Source organism: Bombyx mandarina, chromosome 23, assembly GCF_030267445.1.
Source record: "Bombyx mandarina strain Sakado chromosome 23, ASM3026744v2".
NCBI lineage: Eukaryota > Metazoa > Arthropoda > Insecta > Lepidoptera > Bombycidae > Bombyx > Bombyx mandarina.
The window spans coordinates 11,515,114-11,540,122 of record NC_143229.1 but is presented as its reverse complement, the minus strand read 5'-3'; the positions used below and the strand labels follow the sequence as shown (position 1 = coordinate 11,540,122).

The 25,009-nt window shown below is 36.7% G+C and overlaps 1 protein-coding gene across 1 annotated transcript; it reads left to right on the top strand.

Moving 5' to 3' along the window:
* The first annotated feature begins 812 nt into the window (after window positions 1–812).
* Pka-C1 (Protein kinase, cAMP-dependent, catalytic subunit 1) lies at window positions 813–5,027 on the top strand. The gene has a single exon (XM_089737669.1). The coding sequence runs from the start codon at window positions 1,160–1,162 to the stop codon at window positions 2,219–2,221; it is 1,062 nt and encodes a 353-aa protein (XP_089593795.1). The 5' UTR covers window positions 813–1,159; the 3' UTR covers window positions 2,222–5,027.
* The last annotated feature ends 19,982 nt before the right edge of the window (window positions 5,028–25,009 follow it).

Sequence of the window (25,009 nt, the reverse complement as noted above, 5' to 3'; positions counted from 1 at the left end):
TCTATTGAAAGTATAAATATGACAAAATCGTACTTTGTTTGATTTGACTTGATTTGACTTACCTACTATAGATAGATAAGCGAGGGATGTGATAGTTTTTATTGTCAACAGAAAGATAACCATCCTCCAGTAGAATTATTTTTATCTTATACCTTTGAATTCTTGTATATAAATATATATATAATCTGAATCTTGGAAACGGCTCCAACGATTTTCATAAAATTTAGTATACAGGGGATTTCGGGGGCGATAAATCGATCTAGCTACGATTTATTTTCAGAAAATGTTGTTTATTCGTGTTTTCAATAATCAACTCTTCCCGACATCTATTGGCGAATAATAATACTATTTTTCTTGATTGAGGGCAACTAACCGCTTTAAAGACACAACAAGATGGCATTATCAAAAAAAAAACGAGCAAAGCTCGGTTATCATCTAGTTATCTTTGGAAACGTCGATGCAAATAGTGAGAATAGCAAAAACACATTTATTATCTATATGAAAATGCATTTAAAAAAACACTTTCCTAAAAAAGTAACACTAGCAATGCAGCGAAGTACAACATTATTTTCAAGTATTTTATGTACATAAAATTGTAATCTCTGCGTCAACGATATTTTTAGAGGGAAATGTAGGTATGTGATTATTATTAAAAGTTTGGGTACATTGATACATCTTTTTCATTATTATTTTTTAACAATTATTTATAAGTATATTTAATGTTTACTGTGAATGTTTAAATTTATTTTAAATTAGTTTTCGTAAATGGTAAATTTTAAAAAGTTAGTAGCAGAGTAAGAACTGCTTTGGCAACATTAGTGAATTGACCGCTTCCCGTGAGCACATCGTTCGCTTGATCTCGCTCTGTCGATCGAGTCCGGCTGTGGAAGCCATTTTATTTCTGGTGATTGTGACAAAATTGAAAGTACTTTGATAGAACTTTTGCATTTGAAATAAACGTGTCAATGTGTTTTTATATTGGAAGTGTTTTGTGACGTGTAATTGTGATTAGTAAAAATAAGAATGTACGTGCTTAAAATTGGTTTGTGCTGACCTGCCCATATTCTTATACGATCATACCACAAGCATCGATTAGTGCAGTAAAGCGGCCTCTAATAACGGCGAATCGAGGGCATTGGACTGCTTTGTGGTGTGAGCCATGGGCAACAATGCTGCCACCGCTAATAAAAAGGTGGACGCCGCCGAAAGCGTCAAAGAATTCCTCGACCAGGCCAAAGAGGACTTCGAGGAGAAATGGAAGAAGAATCCTACCAACACCGCCGGACTGAACGATTTCGAGCGGATAAAAACCCTAGGTACTGGCTCGTTTGGACGAGTCATGATAGTCCAACATAAACCTACTAAAGAATATTACGCTATGAAAATATTAGATAAACAGAAAGTGGTTAAATTGAAACAGGTGGAGCACACTCTAAACGAGAAACGTATCTTACAAGCCATCAACTTTCCGTTTTTGGTGAGCCTTAAATTCCATTTCAAGGACAACTCTAACTTGTACATGGTGTTGGAGTATGTGCCTGGAGGGGAAATGTTCTCGCATTTGCGCAAGGTGGGTCGGTTCTCGGAGCCGCATTCGCGATTCTACGCAGCTCAAATAGTCTTAGCATTTGAGTACCTTCACTATTTGGACCTTATTTATCGGGATCTGAAACCTGAAAACTTGCTAATTGATTCTCAGGGTTACTTAAAAGTTACAGATTTCGGATTCGCTAAACGTGTGAAAGGCCGCACGTGGACTTTGTGCGGCACTCCTGAGTATCTTGCACCTGAAATCATTCTATCCAAGGGATACAACAAAGCTGTGGATTGGTGGGCGTTAGGAGTGCTCGTGTATGAGATGGCGGCTGGCTACCCGCCCTTTTTCGCTGATCAACCCATTCAGATCTATGAAAAAATTGTGTCTGGCAAAGTACGATTTCCATCACATTTTGGTTCAGATCTGAAGGATCTGCTTCGTAACCTACTTCAAGTAGATTTGACCAAACGCTATGGTAACTTGAAGGCTGGTGTCAATGATATAAAAGGTCATAAATGGTTTGCCACCACTGACTGGATTGCCGTCTTCCAGAAGAAGATAGAGGCTCCATTCATACCTCGCTGCAAAGGACCCGGTGACACAAGCAATTTTGATGATTATGAAGAAGAAGCTCTTCGTATTTCTTCCACTGAAAAGTGTGCAAAGGAATTTGCAGAGTTCTGAGCACATAGCTGGTGCCTGCGAGCGGACACTCCCGTGAGTAGGTGTTTTGTTACAGTGAATCTTCCGTGAAAGAGAGTTCGTGGAATAAGAGCTGATTTATCTAGAAACAAGTGGCTTTGGGAGTTTATAGACGCTGAAGCGAACCCGAGTTAGCACACTGTGCAGATAAAGTGGAGTGTAGGTGCAATGATAGTAGAAGTGATTTCCGATATTTCGGTGGCGTTCATTTGCTTAGTGCCCTTTCAAGTTGACTAACATAGAGTTGGTAGTGAGAGTTAAAGTTATCCTTGCTGTGGTGATGTCCCTGCATGATTACTCTGACACCTAGTCTGAGCATTACACCAAGCACTACCTAGTTCATTATTTCAGTAGTTATTGTTATTTTGTGGTGTGGTGCTGGAGGTGAGCAGCATTACATTGTTTTTTATGTTTTTATAAAATCAACATTTAAACTTTGTAAGTAGTGTATTAATTGAAAAATATATGTATATATTTATATTTATTTCATAACAGAATATCTCAAAATAATTAAATGTATTATTTGTTTACATCACTAAATTATGTATTTAGTCCAGGTAAGATATTTTTGAATTGAATTTCTAAAAGCTTAGTGTAATTCTCCATTGAAAGTTGTTTTACAAATATAATTTTTAAAAGATAATTGACAATGAATTTGTTTGTTTATAGTTCACATTTGTTGTATCAGGTGATATTTTATTGTGTAGGGAACCAACTACATCAAAATAAAGAGATTAATTTATTATAAATATAATACACAGTACTTGTGTTCTAATATGCAATTTGTTGACCTACGTGTTTGTGATCTGATGTGAGTTCATTTTGGTATTAAGTATAATTGTTTTAGTTCCTTATTTTGTTGGTTAAGTTATAAATGTGTAGTTTTTTTGTGATGAAACACAAAACATATATCTGAAGCAAATGTTACACTATTGATGTGATTTGTTAGCATCAGTTTCAAGTGAAGATATTTTACTAATTAAACATGCTTCTAAATAACTGAAGCATATTTGTAACTGTTCATTCTGAACATTTTCCAAATATTTCCTTGTCCAACCCGATAAACCAAATTCAGGGGTACTCGAAAATAATAGGATTGAGAATATATTACTACTACCATTACACTAATATAAAAATGCTTAATGGCAATATCTTGTTACTGAGACTGATGTTATCAATAAGTGGCAAGTGTGTGAAAATTATCATACATCAGGTGACTTGTACAATACTATCTGATTCTATCACATTGTGAAGTTGTGACAAAATTGGAATTAAATTGGCGATGTTTACTATAAAGTTTGTTAGCTATTTAGATGTAGGACTTTGAATCCAGGCTGTACAAATATCTAGTTATTTGTAGTGCATTTTACATTGTGAGCATCTGTGGTAATAGTTATTAGGGTGATAAATGAGAAGATCACTAAATAGCATCATGCATGTTCATAAAATTATATCAAGTGATGTAACTTTTGGGTAATATGCAAATATTTAGAGTCTATTGTTCACAGAACTATGTATGTAAACTATTTACAATTGGATCTTAAATCAAATATAAGAATCATATCAATACTTATATGTGAGACAATCTAATCATAAATTCTTACATCAGTCGATCTTTTCTTCTGAATAGTTTTGAACCTTTCTATAGTAGTTGAATGATTATAATGTTTCCTCCAAGGTTTATAATATTTGTCATTTCTTTAAGTAGGTGCTAAGGGAAGAGTCATGAACAATGTCTTAATTGGTGAATTATCTATAATAATTGTTACAGTCCTTCTATTGGTGCCATATAACTTTTTTTTTTAAATTGGTACTATTTGTTTCTATGTTAAGTCTTTTTAATTTCACTTGTTAAATTTTACTAGCACCAAAACTGATGTCACATTTGCACAATATCCATTATGCGATTATGAATGTTGTTTTTTAATCCATTTAAAATAGTCTAGTCTTTTTCTCGTGGCTATTAATATAATAAAGTGTATTCATTGACGATTCAAAAATAGCTCAGTGTCTAAACAATTTAAGTTAGTTTGTAGGAATAGGTATTTAATGTTTTTTGTGCTTTAAACTAACTGCTAAAATCAAAGGAAAATTGCTGTTATGCAGTTAAATGAATATTCAGAAAAGGCACTGGTATTCTAAGGTAGTTTTTTCTCATCATTATTTTAAATGAAATGTTGATTATTATTATAATGGTATTATTGAAAGGAATTTCTCGTAAGATTACGTGAGCCATTAAAAAAAAACACATATAATTCGCCATTTGGACATTGTTTGATAAGACCAAATATATTTCGATAGATTGCGTCTTCTGTTAGTTGTGGAAAATGCAAATGATAATCTGGTAATATAGAAACAATTTATTTAATTGTATATTGTCCTGAGAGTTTCAAATGTAACTATTCTTCATAACAGTGATTGTATATAGTATAGTGATCGTGTTCCTGGTAATTAGAATTTTCATGTTCAGCTTTGAAATCCGCATTTTCATTCCAGTAGCTTCACAAATTTGCCCATTAACACAATCAGAATGTGAACATTTTAAAGTCATTTCGGATATTATAAACATTAGTGTGACAGTGTATTGTGTATTTGCGATGTATTTTATATCTGCGCGTTTAATCTTAATATTAAAATGTTCACGTTTAGATCTATTAAATCGAGTGCCTATAGCATTGAGAGTTCAAAATTGTATAAAGTCCGTGAATTTCATTCATAATTTGTCACCGTGTATTGATCTTCCATAAAATTACGATGAAATTAAATAAAAAATATCGATGTAACAATACTAATTCGTTTGATTTCTATATTTTAAATACATATTTTCAGAATTTGATATTTCGTGGTTATGTCATTGATTTGAAGAAATGTAGTCGTCTGTGCGTGGCCATTTGGCAACACCTGCTACGATTGTTCGGCGACAACTTGAGTTTATATATTTCATAGCGATGCTTACATTATATTGTATTGTTTGTCGTTTTCGCACATAATATCTCAGACCACGGCCGTCGCTCGTGTTACGTTAGAGGTGCTTTAATATGTGGCTTCCTAATAAAGCGAAATATTGTTCGTCCCACCTCTTAGCCGGACGCCCGTTGGTCATGTTGTTCGTTCAACTCTGTCATTAAAAGATTTGATGTCTACAAGAATTCGGTGTTCCAAAAGGAGTATTTAATTTTACACTTACAATCTACTATCATAATGGAAAACGTTAACAATTTTGAAATTATTTCGTACAATTTGTAAAATATTTAATTGTTGATATATTTTGAATTATGATTCTGGTGTGATTTATCTTATTAAGGTGTAATTAAGAAAAATGCTCTGTTTTCACTTACAACTACCGTTGAGCTAGAACATTTATTTTGTTTCTTTGCGTGATGTACTATTTTTTGTATCGCATACATGGTTCGTATTAAACTAAAAGGTTGCCTAGTGGGTGTGTTACCAGTAATAACAGTCGGTTCGTTCTCGCAACCGACTGGCGCAACCTTGGGGCCTGTGAGAAAGCACCTCGTTACGTCGTATAGTGTAGCATGTAGGTACGTGTCTGTGTGTGTGAGAGAGTGAGTGTGTGTAGCGTGCCTGTGCCGAATAATCTTAATATTGCTAATGAGTACGTAAGCAATGTTAACAAATTACAACGTCCTTTTATTTCGACAAAATGGGTGGGTATACAGTATATATTTTGCAAATTCTTGTTATAGTTGCGTTGGGGAAAATTGAAAAGTATACATAAAGTAACCAAAAAATAACCGTTTTAAGTTTTGTTCTAATTCAAAAGTCCTTTTTCGTCATTGCTTTGTTCACTCCGATAGAACAGCTTCATTCGCCCCGCTGCAGATGTTGCCTCGTCCGGCATTCGATCATTTTCCATTCACTGTAATCGGTTCGTCGATTATACACAGATGCTAATTTTTACATTGAAATATGGCGGCGTGTCCAAGGTTCATCAACGTTTAACTTTAAACTTGTTTGATTGTATCCAAGTCATAGTCACACATTGCGTATTAATTTCGAGTCTTATTAATGAGTGGAAGACTACAAAAACTTCATTTATAAAAAGTAAGTCAATTGAAATTCTATAAATGAGGACGCGAGGAAGGTTTGACGCTAATTTAAATATCTTACAAAAACTATATTAATATTGCAATTGAACGAAATTCCTTATCTCTGGTACGGAATTTAGAAATTTAATTATTTTAAATTAGGACGTTAAAAACGTATTTCGATTAATGTATTTTCCATAATATTCATAGTCGTAAAGCGGGCTTACAAAACGATGCCTTTACGACTATGAGGTCGTCATACTTGTTCAAGGTTTATAGGAAACGAGTCTGGGAGCATTTTGTGCCTGTATTCCCTTTTATAATTCTGTTTCCTTTCACATCGAACCGCCTTTGAAATTTCCTTTCCAATAATGGGATACGCGGTAGATATGAATACCCGAATTCAATTCAAATAATTTTCGTATTTTATCCTTTTCCTTTTACATACGCAGTTTGTGCTCTTTTTAATCATACGTACGTCTGTAGTTATTTCTTTGTTTTGTTTCAGCGGCCATAACAAAAAGTTTTTTTCTAATATTTACAATGCGTTTGATAAAACATTTTTATGTTAGTAGGTATTTCATCATTCTCTCGAGATATTTGAAGTGTAACTAATGTGTTTTTCGTTACATAAGAAGGCTTTTACGGCTATGTATGTCAACATCTCTCAAGTGTCACGAGGCTTTGGAGGTGACAAATCTAGGTGGATTTTACTAGTTTATATTTCCTTTATTTATAAGAGAGAAAAAGAAATGATTACAGAACCGAACTGGAAAAGATTACACCGTATACATAGACAAGGACTATTATTTGTTTACGATTAGAAAAAAAAAAAAAAAAAACAGTCGTTTACTTCGGCCTTCGTTCGAAGAAGCCGAAAGATTTTTGTTGTTGAAGGAAATAACAATGTGATATATACCAAAGCTTGTTTTGAAAATATTAAATTACGACCAACTAACCGAGCAACAGTTTAGGTCCGACCTTGTCTACGAACATGTAAATTGAGGATTCAAGTTGAATGTACGAATTCGTCAGATAACGTGTTAAAAACTATATCTTTCTTGTCTAAAGACCTCGGTATCTTATCGTTTATGATAAGACAGGAGCGTTTTAGAAGGCACTTGGCGAGGTCGCAGCTTGTTTTCATAACAATTTCGCCATCAATTATGTATTTTGTTTGCGTAATTTTATATTTTTCATTAGACAAGTCACATTAGTATGTAGCACTCGACCGCCGAAGCCAGATGTCTAATAACATACCGTAATTATGTTTTATAACAACTCATCATTCTCCTGCCCCTTCTCCCAGTCACCTGGGGTCGGCGCAACACGTTTTCTCCTTCCATACTCGTCTATCATGTGCCATTTCTCCTCTTACACATAATATCGTCTTTCACGCAATCTATCCATTTCTTCTTAGGTCTACCTCTTCCTCTATAGCCTTCCACATTCCTAATTAATTATGTTTAATAATAACTAAAGTAATATAATGTAAATTTGATTCAACTATCAATACTCAATACAATGTTAAATATAGTTATTTAGTTTCATCACGAAAAAACGGTTTGATTTGTAGTATTGAGATGCCGGCAAGGTTACCTTACGATATAACATAGTATATAATAGAAAACGGGTCGTAAAGAATCAGAATATCTAATGTTCTGGCTTTGTGCACGGTTAGAGAGGTAATTTCGTTAAAATTCTGTTATTTCTGTTTCAAAAAGTTATTGGTAATGAAATAGCCAATGTTAGATTATGAATAATAGTATTATTTTTATTAGCATATTATAACGGTAAATGACGTGAAAATAAATAAAAATGCAATTAAAACTGTTTATTTGATAATTTTCTTTGATGTAGACGTTGATGTAGACGCTCTGATGCTAAACTGCTTTAAGAATGAAACGTGGTGGCATTACGAGTAAAAAATACTATTTAGCCACGGTACTTAGGGTACCTTACCTAAACAGCGATTGACTGAGTTTTCAGGTGACACCAACCTAAATGTTTAGTGACAAAATGTTGACATTCTATTCCGAACTTAAAAGATTATACTATACCAACAAATAACGGTATTACATTCGCGATGGGATTCGCAGATTGAAGTATCGAGCGTCAGCAGAAAATCTTTTAAATAGCTTCATAAGGAGCGTTCGTTGTAATAACATTATTCGCACATGGGATCACGTTTTTGGCAAGCCTTTTAAAGAAGTGGCAGCAGCTTCATTTGAAAAACTGCTCAGTTTTACTTCTTATCAAAAGTCTTTGACTTTGACTATCGTGAGTCAAAGTAAATTACATCGATAAATGGTGGGCGTATCGTGTTCTTACACGCATCTGTATTGTTCGAACTTCACTCACTACATCAGAATTACGATAATATCCGTTAGTTTTTGCATATTGTTATTATCTATAATCGTCGTTCGATAAGCCTCATTTTAATAACACTTTTAAATAGCTTTAATCCTTTAGGTATTCGTATCATTATTTGATATGGATTTTAATTGTATTTTCGTCTGGTTAACTGCTACTGTGGGCAAATTGCTTAAGATAACCCATGCAATTAAATATTATTGTTCTCTGTTCGTTTGTAGACTCTATAAGATTTTTTTTAAAATTTGACGGTAACTAGCACGATATTCAAATATCGACGAATAACAAAGTAGTGGTCCTTAACCAAGAAAACCCTTTTAAGTATTCGAATCGTTAAAATTAATAACGGTGACAATAAAAATGTGAGATTAAGCCGTAACGTAACCGTTGTTTAAACTGAGTCATTTTACTGTGTACCATATCAGCACTAGACGGGACAAATGTGGAATGTCGGTGCTATATGTGAGCTGTTCATGATACAACGGTGTATATTATGTAGCTCCCAAATGTCACAAAGATAATATTGATAGCACATAATCGCGAGGCATCTTTAGTTTTAAAAATTATATAATATATATTTTTAGTCAACTGTAGCATGCGCGTCTCTATTTTATTGAAAGTATATAGTTCGCATTCGCTTACTGCTGATTATTTGCGTCTCTTCGAGTACGCCCCTAATCCTAAATCAGCGAAACTACAAATTTAAATTCGATGTTCTATAGTAAAAATTGCAGAACAAAAAAATTATTAAGAGATGTGGAGTAGTTGTTTAGCTAGAAAAATATCTTATTAGATTTAAAATTGCAGTCACTGCGGAACCCTTCACCACGCGAAGTCCGACACGCCCTTGCCCGGTTTTTTATTACTACTTTTCATGTTGAGCAAACAACAAAATAGAATTTTAATTAATTTTCATGCCTTGGCCTGAATGTATTTGTAAAACATAGTTATTAATTGAATAGCTTACTTATACCTAGCTGGCTACAGAAATAGTATCAAAAGGAATTTCAAATGTGACAATATTTATTAAACACTTTGAAACGATTCGTTTGGCTTTAAATTATTCACATCGTTCAGACAATTATTTTGTTTAGAAGGCAAGGAGGACGGTGTTTTACCAAAATGAATTTAGCTTCGAGTTCATTAGCATTTTTTCACATATTATTATCTAGTTTTGGCGGCGTTGTACGACATTGTTAATGTATTTTTGTTCTGTTCTCGTTGGGTTTTGGCACACTTTCAACGGTTTTTCAATGACGATCTCCTGTCTATTCTGGGTTGACATTGGTCTTGGTCTCAGACGAATCATCAAGGACGCCTCGAGTTACATCATGTTTGTTAATCAACTAGTCTGATAGTTTTCATTGGAAGCTTCGTGTTCAATTATAATTTGAAATATGTAATGATAAAATTTTGACACGTGTACAAAATTTACGTTTCAGAGATCTTGTTAAGACTACATCATACCGTAGATAAATAACATGAAATGGTATTGTAAAGCCAAATTACAAACGTTTTACATTGAATGAAAATATGGATATATATTTTTTTTCGTATTAAAGCGTGTTCAGTTGAGTGTAAAATAAAATAACCGCGTGCTTTTAAAGTCGTAGAGCGAGCGACTCGCTTTCAAACTAAAGATTTCTGTGTAAGAATTTTGAAAGATCAGAAGCTATTTTTTTTGTATACGTATACGTATTAGTTGAAAAGACGTATAGTAAGACCGCACAGTGATGCTACAAATCTATATGTGAAATGATTCTCTTGCCTTAGATGACCAGAACTGCTCTCCAAAGCAGCTACTGCAACATTCTGCTCATTCGAAAAGAACTGGCACAATAATAAAATAAATGATTTCAAGATGTTTTTGATTTGGTGTTTGTTAACCTTATGGATTTCCTTACATTTATGTTCTTAGTTCGAACAAAGAATTTCCCTGTTTTATTTTCGTACTTTTCGTAAAAAATCTGGCAGCGAATACTGTGGTAGCTGATCACTGCACTTTGGCATGCACGAACCAGGATCTTATCATCGTTTATGTTAGTATGTGAAACAACAAACAGATGTTCCAAATTTATTGCTAGCAATTATTAATATTTTCGTACGCCGCCAGAGACCGAACGGGTGGGGCTTAACGTATCCGCTTGAATATTTTAAGAATTAATATTTTAAACAAAAATTCTGTAATACATGATAAACGAAGCGACACACGCGCTGTGGAATAATAACCCTGTGTTATATATCGCTTTTTCGCATTAAAAGTGTACAATTTCCAAAAATATTCGAAAGTGAGTTAAAATGCGTAAACATTTGGTATCACCAGTATTTTTCTCATAAATACTGTCAAAAGAGCGTAGTTTAGTTTTTTTTTAAGTTTAGGTACCTATGTTTTGACTACTATTAACAAAATTAATACTTTTTTTTTATTGCTAAGATAGGTGGACGAGCTCGAAGCCCACCTGATGTTAATACCTCATACATAATTTTATCTTACTTTAAAAGACAGATAATGCAATTGGTAAAAAATAAATGTTGCAAATATGCCTAATATTAAAAATATAACATGTTAAACCTTTAAAACACTCCTGTAAAACTAGTAAGTTTTGAGATTATACAGTTTTAACGCGAGAAGACGATATATGCTTCTATAACGTATCGACTGTATTAACGGCTGTTCCACCCTTAAAAACGGAACACATGACTGCTTCGTGATAATATAAAGGATATTGGTACACGTGCGGGTTTACAATACTCTTAAGCCCACTGAGTTTCTCGTCTGATTTTCTCAGTGGGTCGCGATTCCGATACGGTAGTAGATTCTGCGAATTTTCTCTCAGGTTAAGCCCGTGAGCTCACCTACCCATCCGGGCGGAGCTGGGATAGCCTCTTAGGCTACCGATGAATAGGCAGAGAAAAAAACACTCAACGCCAATAAGAAAATAATCAGTTGTCTCTTTTCAAACAGGTCGATGATTACTTTTACGATTCCGTAGCAAGACAGTAGCAACAGAAGCCTCATAATTTTGTCCAGTCTATCTATATGAGAGCCATTTTACTCGATTACTATTAACAACATATACATGATGGTTCGAATTGTCCACGGCAATGAAGATAACTAGAACAAATTGTAATACTAAAAATTGTTGGTATATGGCTTTTTTGGTATCATTAAAATAAACTTTAGGTACATATGTAATTCTTTTTATTTTCCTTTTCATAAAACATCACACGTACTTACATCAATAACCACAGATAAACCGAGAGTGCGATAACCCTTTTTTTAAATCACAGACTAAACAAAATTCCAGCTTGGCTACTCGTAAATATAGTAGATGGGACATTGTTTATTCTAACAAAAATGACATAAGATTATTTTTGGGTGTAAAGCCGCCATAATTGTCCCTTTTATCTGTTATTGGCGCCCCTTACGCGTACCTGGTGTTAAGCAAGTAGCGGAGCCCCTAGACCTCAATATATTAATGACGCTGTTGACCTTGAGCTATTAGGTCGAAGTCGCAATTGCATTGGAACAATGATTATCTAACCAAGCAACGTTAATGAGTAATGTGATCTAGAGTTCCACCCATTATTATGTTAAAAAGTTTATACCACAGATCGAGTATGCAGTAATACATGAAATATGTACCTATTGTTAACAAATTGGCTGCTTTCCATGAATACCTGTACTCTTTTTTGAGTATTTGTATTGGAGTAAGGTGTCCGGTCCTATGACGCCCTGGAAATAATTACACCTTCACTGAAGAAGTGGATAGGGCGTTGATGTCGACCGCTTTGTATTATTATTATTTTTATTGCCCTCCTGGGCAGACGAGCATATGGCCTACCTGATGGCGAGTGGTTACCTTTGCTTATGTATGTCAGCAATGCCAATTTCGCATCACACACGCAATTTGATCTTAGGCATCACGTCGTTCTCCCGTTATTTTCTCCAATATCCAGAAGATTTTCGGGCGAAAAAAGTAGAAGTCTAATCTTGAACATATCATCAGCACAATTTAAGTTCTTGCCTAAGCTGCACATTACACATCTTCATAAAATAAAATTGTTCGATTCTATTTTACATTGTTGTTTCTTCATCGTGAAATACAATTCTGAGCACTTTCTCATTATTCTATCTACACTATCTACTCTGTATCTATGCCAAGAGTGAACCAAGGTATACCGAGCGTCTTAATTTTACGCCATGGAGGTTTTCAGCTCATTTGACTCGTCGTTGGCAGTCGTGGTGCATTCGGATCTGCGGATTCGGATCATTCGGTGCATAGCGATGCACGGGTGTTCGAATCCCGCAGGTGAGTACCAATTTTTGTAATGAAAAGCGTACATAACAAATGTTCACGATGGACTTCCACGGTGAAGGAATAACATCGTGTAATAAAAATGAAACCCGCAAAATTATAATTTGCGTGATAACTGTTGGTAGGACCTCTTGTGAGTCCGCACGGGTAGGTACCACCACCCTGCTTGTTCGCATTGCTGCCGTGAAGTAGTAATGCGTTTCGTTTTGAAGAGTGGGGCAGTCGTCGTAAATATACGAACTATAGGTACCTTAGAACCCATATCTCAAGGTGTGTGGCCGTATTTACTTTGTGGATGTCTATGGGCTCCAGTAACCAATTAACATCAGGTGTGCTGTGAGCTCACCATCGATTTAAGCAATAAAAAAACTCTAGTTTGGAACCTGCGCCAATGCGCTTTTATACCTACATAAGCCGTGGACAAATATAAGTAAGTATAACAGGAAAACAACTCTAAATATTTGTATACCTACTTACCACAATGTTCGCAAAATCGTTTCAACTTAAAATAATCAAACTAGTATTTTCCTTGATTTTATCCTTCACTATTTAAATTTTAATCATCGCTTATGGTCGACGATGAATTTTTCGAATTCAAACGACCTTTTGTAAGGCCATTGTTGAATGTGCATTTAAATATCACAAAATAAACTTCTTTTTCTCCAATATAGTAACATCATTTATACTCTTTGCTGATTGGTTTTTATGGACGACGATAACAGATTACGGCCCATTAGATAACTTAGCAAGTGGTCATAGTCGCTCATGTACATCGCTAAATGTATAGAGGATAGGTAAGTAGATGTCTATCGAAGATATGGTTTGAAAATGGATATGTTATAGGGATAGGCGAACAAGCTAGCGGGGAAAAAAGCCGTATGTGGTGAGCCTGGAGCCATGGAATGTTCATGCAAATAGTCGCCAACTGTTGACTTGACTTGGTTGGTCTATCGTATGGGCTTCCAAGTGGTCTGGTGCCTTCTACTTTGTCTTGAACGACATGGCGCTCTGTGGAGTAATTTTCTCGCCGGGAGACATATCCAAAAAATATGTATGGTCATAAACAGTCGTACAAATTAGAGTAAAGGATATATTTAACATCTGGTTGACAACTCGGTGGTTTCTTTGTTCGATTTCATTCTTCTACTTATACTCTGACTTCTATCCATGTTACTACCTTCACAGCCTGAATGTGTAACTTTTTTATCATTGTAAATTTTATAGCGACATTGTTATTTCTGAGCTAGTGCTGCAGTAGTGACCGGTTGTTTACGTTATCGTGATATCAAGCACAATCATGGATCGGCCGACAGGGTAATGCTCAGAACGAATAACGCTGATAAGCATCGCACGTGTATTGAAAACTTACTTGTGATTATAATGCACTGGTCACATCCGGCCGAGCCTAAAGGTATGAAATAAATGAGGGCGAATCTCACCCGGTTAGCTGACCTCAAGCGATGTACAATGGGAACCAAAGACATAAATAATATATAATACTAATTTTTAATGTATTGATTCCTTAGATAGTTGGACGAGCTCACGCGACACCTGGTATCAAGTGGTTACCGGAGCCCATAGACATCTCAACGTAAACAGTAACTTAAACGTAAATTTCAACAGTACAACGGCTGCCCCACCCTTCAAACCGAAACGCATTACATCTTCACGGCAGAAATAGGCAGAGCGGTGGTACCTACCCGTGCGGACTCACAAGACGTCCCGCCACGAGTAACTACGCAAACTATAATTTTGGGCTTTCATTTTTATTACACGATATTATTCCTTCACCATCACCATTTCTTAAGTACGTATTTCATTGGAAAAATTGGTACCTGCCGGCGGGATTCGTAGACCGATGCATTGCTACATACGCATGCACCGGATGTCTTATTCTTTAGGCCACGACAACTTCAAAATGTTTGTATAAAATATTTAAATTAACCAAAGAGTAAACCAACCCTTCCGTCACACGAATGTCTGACATGGTCCGTCTGAATCGAATCCACAACCCTCGGCCCAGTAGTCCGACACGCTTTCTGATGTGCCACCGAATTAGTCTGCATCAATAAATAGTAATTATTTAAAAATGCTAATGTATCAAAACATTGTTGTAACACGCGCGCCGCTTATCCACGTTCTATCGTCCTTGCAGTGTCAAGAACAGCTCCAACAAGTTCCACGTCGATCGGATTAATGTTTTAAGAATAAATATCGGACGAACATATGCACAAATATTAATTATTATTGATATAGATTGATATTTTTGCACTTCCCGGTATTAGAAACATGAAGTCAGATGCTATGGTATAATCAACTTTATACGGCTTTGTTTCTAGATATCGTCCTCGAGGTCTCAACGTTTATACAATAATATTCAGACCAATACGTTAAAAAAAATCAATAGAAAATTGGTCGCTTAGTTCTCTATAATATCGCCATTAAGAGAACCAATTATACCTACATAATTTGATGGAATTGAAAAGTCGAACAATGGATATTCGATTATATAGTGGGCCCCTAATGTTCAGACTACGTCGATAAAATGCTGCTGCCTCGGAAAAATTTAATTAGTTGTACTTTTGCGCTCTTTTACTGGCACTTTTGCGCTCTTTTACTGGCACTTTTGCGCTCTTTTACTGGCACTTTTGCGCCATATAGGCGTAGGCTCTGTAGCGGGAACCCTTTAATTTTACTTGTGGTAGGACCTCTTGTGAGTCCGCACGGGTATGTACCACCACCCTGCCTATTACAGCCGTGAAGCAGAAATACGTTTCGGCTAGAAGGGTGGGGCAGCCGTTGTAACTATACTGATGCCTTAGAACTTCATGTCTCAAGGTGGGTGTCGGCATTTACGTTGTAAATGTCTATGGGCTCCGGCAACCACTTAAAACCAGGTGGGCCGTGAGCTCGTCTACACATTTATGCAATAAATATAAAATGGAGTTGTATTTCTAATGAAACAGCTGCTATCCTAACCTTAAATTGGAACGTATTTAAAACAGGGCTTGAGGAAGTAAAGGGCAAAAATATGAACAAAAGAGAGTTAAAAACCTCTTTTCATTTGTTCAAAACAGAAACTTTCGGTTTTGTAATTACCTTTTTGTTTTAATCAAAGAGGTTCTAATGAGAATGTGTTTTAATGGGAGCTCTAGGATGTTTTAATCAACCATTGCGTTAACATAACGTTACGTCCGGTGGGGCTAAGGTGGCAGGGAGAGAAGCGCCCGATACTAAAATGTCACTTTACCCTAACAAGCGATAGGAGGCTTAAAAAGGATGTGTCTAGAACAAAATATTATTTTACACTAGAATAAACATAAACAGCCATGTTTAAAACTACAGTAGGTATATAATCTCCGAGATTCAATTATTTAACAGGAAACGGAAAGGGCTTTGAATCTCGGACTTACTCTATGTCGGAATTACTCTACATTAGGAATCACATCTTCGTGGTATTGTTTCTCGCCTAGATATTTGAAGGTCAGCCAAGTGATTAATAATATAAGTTGTCCACATATTGCTATGATTTTTTAAATAGGACTGTCAACTAATAAGTATTTAGGTTTTCAATTTTGAACGAAGCTTACGTACATAAGTATATATTTCATCATATTAGTGTGATTGAACTGTGGCCTTGAGAACAAAATAAATAATTTGCACTCTCCAACGTTATTTAATCTTCTAATTACCAATACTAGAGGTCCCGCAGTAGTCGAAATTCGACTATAATTAATTGGAATTGTAAGTTTGTACACTATTATGATTGTATTTTATACATCTATAATCACAAATTTCGCCAAGACTACACTATAAAAAAATATTAACAAAGTCAAACAATATTTAATCTATTCTCAATTTGACAAAATACGTCAAGAAAAAAGTTTGACAATAAATAGTATGCATGCATGTGTGCGTCAAATACATGGTATGTAGTGTGTGTAATGTTTCCTATATTTATAATGTATCTTTTATGCATTATTTTAAAAAAAATATTAGCATTGTGCACTTCTTCTCTATATTCTCTATAAGTGTGGAAAATTTGATACTCCTCCGTCCGCGCAATTTTCGTAAAAAGGGATACAAAGTTTTTGCTTCACGTATTAATATATAGAATATTAAAACTTTAAGATGTAATTAAATTAAATTATTTTATTTCTCTCTCTCTTCCCAGCTATTTATCCCACATGGTGGTGGGATCAGCTTTCCTGACATTACTCCTCCACTTCGCTCTGTCTTCGACATCCTCGTCAGCAACATTGCATTCTCTCTTGTCCTTTAGCAATACGTCCCACCACCTTGTCTTGGGTCTACCTCTAGGTCTCCGACCGGGGAGGTCGAGCAGTAGCGCCAAATTTCCGACGTAGTCAGGCGGCTTCCTTTTCACGTGACCATACCATCTCAGCCTACTCTCCTGCATCTTGTCGGCCATGTCCCGTACACTGAGGCTTCCACGCACGTATTAAATTATTTTATATAATATATTATTATTTATACTTAATTAACAAATCAGTTCCGTCAATAGCCTTCAGGATCGGTTGAATAATCTTAAAACACTTATGACCTTCATGGATTTATTGCATCGAATCAGCTTTTCCACAGATATTAAAAAAAATATAAATTGAAATTTGGTAGGTACGTTTAGAACAACTTCTTGACTTCGAAATAGGCGAAAAATTTTTCAGGTATGTGGTCCGATAAATTTCGGCAACTATTTATTTAAATATATAAAAAATGTCACCTCTTTTTATTCAACGAATAAGTAAGTGTTCTTTTAGAGCGTCACTTTTAAGCAACGTTTCAGGGAAACTATAATACATATTTAAATTATTTAATCGTTATGAAACTAAAACTATGTTATTTTTTAATAGTGGTAGTCGAGGACCCTCATCTTCTTCCAATACTTCCTAGAAGACTACGCCTACTGAAAGACGCTGAGGGCGGCGCGCAAGAATTTGTCCCGGAGAACCGGCCACTGACTGAACCTCGTCGAACTGCACCATACCGGCTAGGCCTACGGCACTGCATAGTGCGCGCCAAAAATTCACCTTCGCCTGTAACAGTCCTGATGATAAGACGGGATTTCATTCCCGGGAAGATCCCGAAGGACGCCGTTTTGAGAGACATCGTGGTTGACGCACAAGAACCTTGCGCCTCACACCACTGGACCGACAGCCAAACACCGGGCGCCCTCGCACCGGGCGCCCTCGCACCTGACGCCAGGAAGCTGGGCTTCACTTTATCTTCTGGGCTGAAGAGTCGTAGAGATCCCATTCTCCTTCGCGGTCTTTGGACGCATGGAGCTCCATGATCAGGTCGCAAAAGCCGGCCATGATTTCCCATGAACTCTGGTCCTCTACCATTCGCGCGACGACAGCCTGCAAGAAGAGATCCCGTCCGCACGGGATCACGTCCTTGGTGCTCCAAACGCGGGCACGCTTCGAGCACGTGCTAAGCGTCAACGCCCGGGTGTCCGCATTGGTGGCAACCCAGATCTGGCTCCCTCTCGTACACTCCCCATAGGTACCTTCCGAAGTAGTTTACTACCTCGCTGCCCGTTTCTGCCCGGAAGCAGTAATCCGTTCCGATTTGAAGCATTGGACATCCGTAAAACATTACAATTGACACGCATACCTCTCGTCGAGAAAATAAAGTCTCAATTTTGCGACGATGACACCAAATCACATTACGTAACGGCGGTAACAGTCGTCAATAAACAATACTACACTAGTCTGAGTACTCGGAAATGTACGTGCGTGTAGTGAGTAAGCCCCGAGCCTACGTTAAAGCGAATGACGCACATACATAACAAACAATGAAAGTCCAGACAGAACATAATTAATCTGCTGAAACCGGTATTGTTTGATACAATCTAGACGTTAGCGGTCAAACGGCGGACATTCGATCGTACCTTGCGTATTTGAAAGTAGAGTACACGTTGGTTGTAAATTCAAGTCATCAATTACAACTTAGAAGTCATCAAAACCATGCCTATTAAAGGTCAAGTGCTATCTCTGATACCGTTGCCAAAAAGTTTGCTTTTCAGTTATTACTGGTTGCCTTTCCTGTTTTGACGGGAGGGTGAGCATTGGTTTAAGAGAGGTGAGAGCTGCTAACAATAGTCCGAGCGCTTCCGAATGGTGCCTCACAGCTCAATGGCACAGCAACGGTTTGAAGGGCGGGGTAGCCGTGGTAACTATACTGAGACCTTAGAACTGATATCTCAAGGTGGGTGTCGCATTTATGTCGTAGATGTCGATGGGCTCCAGTCACCACTTAACACCAGGTGGGCTGTGAGCTGTAGTAGCTAAGCAATAAAAAAAAGCTGCTTTTTGGTCAGCTACTGTTGAATCCGAACGTGACCCGCAGCGAAGATCCGAAGAGAAACTTACTGGGCTGATGTTGTAGGTTAACCGCCAAACTCTTTGTAGCATTGGACAAGTACGTTCATCTGTGGTTTGTCTGCGGCCAACAGCACTGAAAGTAGAAAACCAACTCAGGGATGTAGTTGGCTGTGGTCATCGGGGGCTATACGATGTGTCCGAGACTTGGATCCTGAAGATCCACATTTCTCAATGTATAACGGTGCTCCAACGGCTACAAAAATAGGAGTGTGTGGGAATGCGGGTCACGTGAGGGAACACCACACGTGCCTATGTCATCATGAGTCGAAAGCAAGTCTCACAAAGTGTCATCTTGCTATGAATATATACTTTCCTCTTGTATAAATAAATGAACGCTTGTGGAGCGAATATATTTTTTGTAGGATTTTGTTATATAAGTAAGTATACACAAAGTCCTCTAAAAGAGTTATTTATTAACCAACTTACAAACAAATGAAAGAGCGGACGGTTAGCGTGGTATGGACATGTGATGCGTAGAGAGGAGATGCATGTGACTAGGAGGGGGAAAAGGTCGACTGAAGAAGACATAGATGGAGTGTGTGAATGACGATATGAGAGAGAGAGAGAGAGGAGTGAGTGCTGAGATGGCGGCTGATAGAAGAGAATAGAGTAGAAAAATTCCCTGTGTCGACCCCACCTAGTGGGATAAGACAGATTTAAATAAAGATTTTGCTTTCTTGGAGTCTATAGCATTTTTTATTTTTAAGCTAGTGTTTCTCATGTGGTTCCGTTTAAACTTTATCAAGATATGAATAGTAGTTTTTGAGTTACCGTTAATAACGCATATTTCATTTAAATTTGACTATGTCGAAGGTATTCTCATTTTGTTTTATAAATTTTGTATAATAAAATTGTTTTCATTGAATTATTATTTAGAAATATAATTACCTTCTCATTTATAAAAATAAACGTTTCTATTTTGTATTTTACCGTACTGTGTCTATGAACTGTATAAATGGGAAGTTTGAAAAAGAACCCTATTTCACATTAGACGGTTATTTTACGTATAAATAAACTATCAGAGAATTAACAGCATTACATATGTACGAACATGTAGTCCGTGCTCTCACCGTTATCAATGATCTAATGCAGATGACGTCTGCAGATAAAACGATTCAAATATTTGGTTACCAAGCATCGAATACAACGACAACATTTTTGTCGTAAGCATATTTGTCTACTTTTACAAACTAAATTCTTCCGGTACGTTTCCAATGTTTTAATTTGGTGTTCCGAATGTTAAATTTGCGAGGCATAAAGAAAAATCCCCAATTATACATACTTCTTTAAGTTTTTATACAACTTTAAGCCCGATCAGGGAATAAGTACTATAAAAGACTTACTCATTGCGATTACATGATCTTAGTGAAGTACTAGTTTCATCTACACACATTTTATAAATACAATGACATTATGTAAAGTTTTTTTTTTGTAAAATTACCACAATATAAAATTTAACATATTAAAATTAAGACAATTTTCGAATTGCCGTGTGGCAACACAGTGTTTCTAGAGTGATGGCGGTAGTGTGAACGAGGCAAAACGTCAGAGAATGAAGTAAAGGGGGATCTTCACCAGGTTAGAGCCCCGAGAGCTCACCTACTCGCCCGGTTACGCTGGCATAACCCCCCGAGGCTACCAGCATAGGTAGAAAAAAAAAGTATTGGGGGTAGTCGGAAAAAACCTAGAAGACTGTGTATTTTATAATGAGCACGTACCTAAAAATTTGTAAAAGTGGAATTACAAAGAAATTAGTACAGAATTAAGTGTATTATCTGTGTATTTTGTCTTAGCCGTTGGAAGCGGAGATTTCACATTTGTAATATAAAACAATACATACCTGTCTTATTTCTGTCCCAACACAACTAAGCTTCTTCGATTCGCTTCTCACACACACCCCAGGGTTGTATTCGTTAGATTGTTCCGGATTAAGCTGTCCAGCGCTTTCTGGGCTCATTCACGAGATTGAGAGAGTTTTAATCTTAAATTGAATATCTCTTAAAACCTGCCAAAAGGTCGAAGGAGTTCTTCGTGCGTTCGTGTTGGCTTTGTATTGGTTTCACCTAAGGCATCAGTGTGCTTAGTGCGAGTTTTTTAACGTTCTCGATAGCGTAAAAGTTAAATCAATTTTGTATAGAGTTGGAACGTTTGCCGCTAGGGGCGCTGTTCCAATTGCATACAAATTTGAGTTAACTTTTACGCTATCGAGAACGTTAAAAGACTCGCGTCAAGTATACTGAGCTAAACTGGGGAGAATGACTAGTATCAGAAAGCTACCTTCAACAAACACTCATTTATCGGCCACACATTATTTTTAATAATGTACAAGTGTAAATGTTGCGCTGCTTGCCAGTAATAGTAATATTATTATAGTGCTTTTTTATTTTATTTTATTTTCTTTGTTGTTTCGTTGTAGGCTGCCCATAGGTTGTTATTACTGTATGTGCTTATGTATGTTTTGTATTCGGGTTCACCATTTAATTTGATTTTAGTTTTGTTTTTTCTTATTTTTATACTAGTTTATACCATGTTCTAAGTCTGTACACACGTACCTAGCCTTCATTCCCGCAATGAATCAAAGGGAAAAGAGGTGACTGAAAATCAGCGCTGTTCGATTTATCGACCTTGAACAGTATTAGCTGAGCCACCTCCTTTTGCCTTTTTCTCTTTTTTTCTTTTCTTTTATTTGTATTTTATTTTATTTAATGTGAAAGGCAATAAATGATTTTATTAGTATTATTATTATTACACATGATCTACTGTTGACACTTCAGAAGAGACCCGCTTTACGCTGAATAGTCCCTATCGAAAATAGGGGTTTTATTTATTATATTATACGCTTCTCATCCGATTTTCGTCGAATCCTTCAACGGTCAAAGATTAATACTATTACTTTTGCGTCTCAATTCCCATCGCGATGTAATTTAGAAAATGTAATTTCCCGCATTGTCTCGTCTCTCGGTGTTCTGGGAAAAGATTTCGCTTATTCGTTTAAGCGTGATCCGGGAATGGTAGTGGAACGATTTAATTTTGATACAGCTCAGTATTATGCTTGTGTTTGTTCTTCATATTGTGGCGGGTAGCCATCATACAACGCAAGATAATTGACAGATGCCTGAATCTCGCTTACGACAGTTTCAAGATAAAGCGCATGTATACAAGTCGTGACAAGACCGAAGACAAAGGAGAACCTACATACAGCCTTATGTTTTCTAGTCTAGTTGCCTGCTTTGCCGGCTGATGTTTTATCTCACTTTGATCGGATCGCTACCAACCTTCTGATTCACCCGCTTCGCCAATATGAAAAATAATCTTGAAAATTTTGTCGAATTAGGTTCAGCCGTTTCTGAGTCTTACACAATACACATATGGGCATGGACTATTATAATACAGGTTTTTAATTTCAAATTCGATTTTGTAAACTTCAAATTCAATTTTGTAAATATCAAGTTCAATTTTGTAAGCATCAAATTCACTTTCTATTCCAAGGTTAGATTTTGTTTTATTATTCTTTTAAAATGAACACAACTAAAACAAAACAAAAAAGAAGAAAACGCAAAAAATACGTGTCAATTAAATTTCTTCAATACATGTCTTGATGTTTATAAAAATGAATTTGAAGTTAAAAACCTATATAAACATGTATAAATATACTAAGTTAATAATTTTAAGAGATGTATTGAAATATTTGAGTTGGGTTTTGGCCTCCGACATCTGAGAGCGCTCAATCCTACAGAACGTTAGAGTACGAAGAAGTCGTGGATATCAAGAACTTTAGTAACGGGCCAAATATAATTAGGATCCTTCGAGGATAAATACATTTTTAGTTACGTGGTCCCGAATAACTATAACACTACCTCATCTTTTACCGTGAGCGCGAGCCACTCACTGGCTTACTGGTATCAGGACAGCAGCATTATTCGTGTATCATAACCAGCGCGTACTGTGACAGGTAGGTACCACCTCCCTGCCTATTTCAGCCGTGAAGCAGTAATGCGTTTTGGGTTTGAATGGTGGGCAGCCGTTGTAAGTATACTGAGACCTTAGAACTTATATCTCAAGGTGCGTGGCGCATTTACGTTGTAGATGTCCATGGGCTCCAGTAACCACTTAACACCAGGTGGGCTGTGAGCTCGTCCATTCATCATAGCAATAAAAAAAAACCGGCATTTGATGATATTAGAGCGTATTTTAAGACCACACGCGTAATTATCATCATCAGCACCAACCTGTTCATTTTTTTTATTGCTCAAGTGTATGTACGAGCTCACGGCCCACCTGATGTTAAGTGATTATCGGAGCACATAGACATCTAAGACGTAAATGCCGCCACCTACCGTCAGTTACAGTACAACGGCTACCTCGCCCTTTAAACCGACACGCATTACTGCTTCACGGCAGAAATAGGCAGGGTGGTGGTACCTACCCGTGTGGACCCACAAGACGTCCTGCCGCCTGAAGCAATCTTGGGTTGCGGTTTAATGACTTGTACAGTAGTTATACAATATAAATGAGATTTCGGACTCAGGTTTTAAGGTGGGTGGCGGTATTTAAGTTGTAAAGCTAGAAGCTCCGCTAATCAGTTTATAGCAGGTCCGCCGTGAGTTCATTCACCCTGGTACGCAGCCAAAATTACTTAAATTTCAGTAAGCCCGTACAATAAAACTTGTGTCGTATAATTGCTACAGATCACCGATCTCTTTATCATGAATGCTTGTTATGAAATCCTTAACAATAGAACCTTTTTTCTCTTGTGCTTGATGTAATGTACAGTCACTGATAACAATGAAACATACGGTAATTTGCTTTTTGTTGGCAAATCTTTTTTTTCATAGAGCTTTTCGGCATACGGTCCACGTTTTTTTTTATTGCTTAGATGGGTGGACGAGCTCACAGCCCACCTAGTGTTAAGTGGTTACTGGAGCCCATAGACATCTACAACGTAAATGCACCACCCACCTTGAGATATAAGTTCTAAGGTCTCAACTGTAGTTACAACGGCTGCCCCTTCAAGCCGAAACGCATTAGTGCTTCACGGCAGAAGTAGGCAGGGCGGTGGTACCTACCCGCACAGACCAGTAATTATGCAAATTATAATTTTGCGGGTTTGATTTTTATTACACATTGCTATTCCTTCACAGTGGAAATCAATCATTAACATTTGTCAAGTACGTATTTCATTAGAAAAATTGGTACCCGCCTGGGATTCGAACACCGGTGCATCGCTACATACGAATGCACTGGACGTCTTATCCTTTAGGCCACGACAACTTCTAAATTCCACGTGATAGTGGTCGCTCATATACGTCAGCAATGCTAAGGATACAACCAAGCCTCTGTCTGCCGCTGGGGACTCTCCTCAAACTTGGTTTGGAGTAGGACATGTCATAAAGTTCAGACAACACAACGCAAAGAATAATCGTATGGATGCTCTTATTAGAGACAGCGGCCCGCTCCGGCTCCGCTCGGGACTTAAACAAAAATTTTAACGATATTTGATGTTGTTTTATTTTTTAAAATAAAAGAACACTTATTGCGGCATAACTATAATTGTTCGATATATGCTGTCGCGACACTTTTCGTAAATAATAATGTGTTCTACAAAGTCGTGGTACATTATTTTAT

Coding starts and splice junctions, on each gene's coding strand:
- Pka-C1 (XM_089737669.1), top strand. CDS start 1,160: ATGGGCAACAATGCTGCCACCGCTAATAAAAAGGTGGACGCCGCCGAA.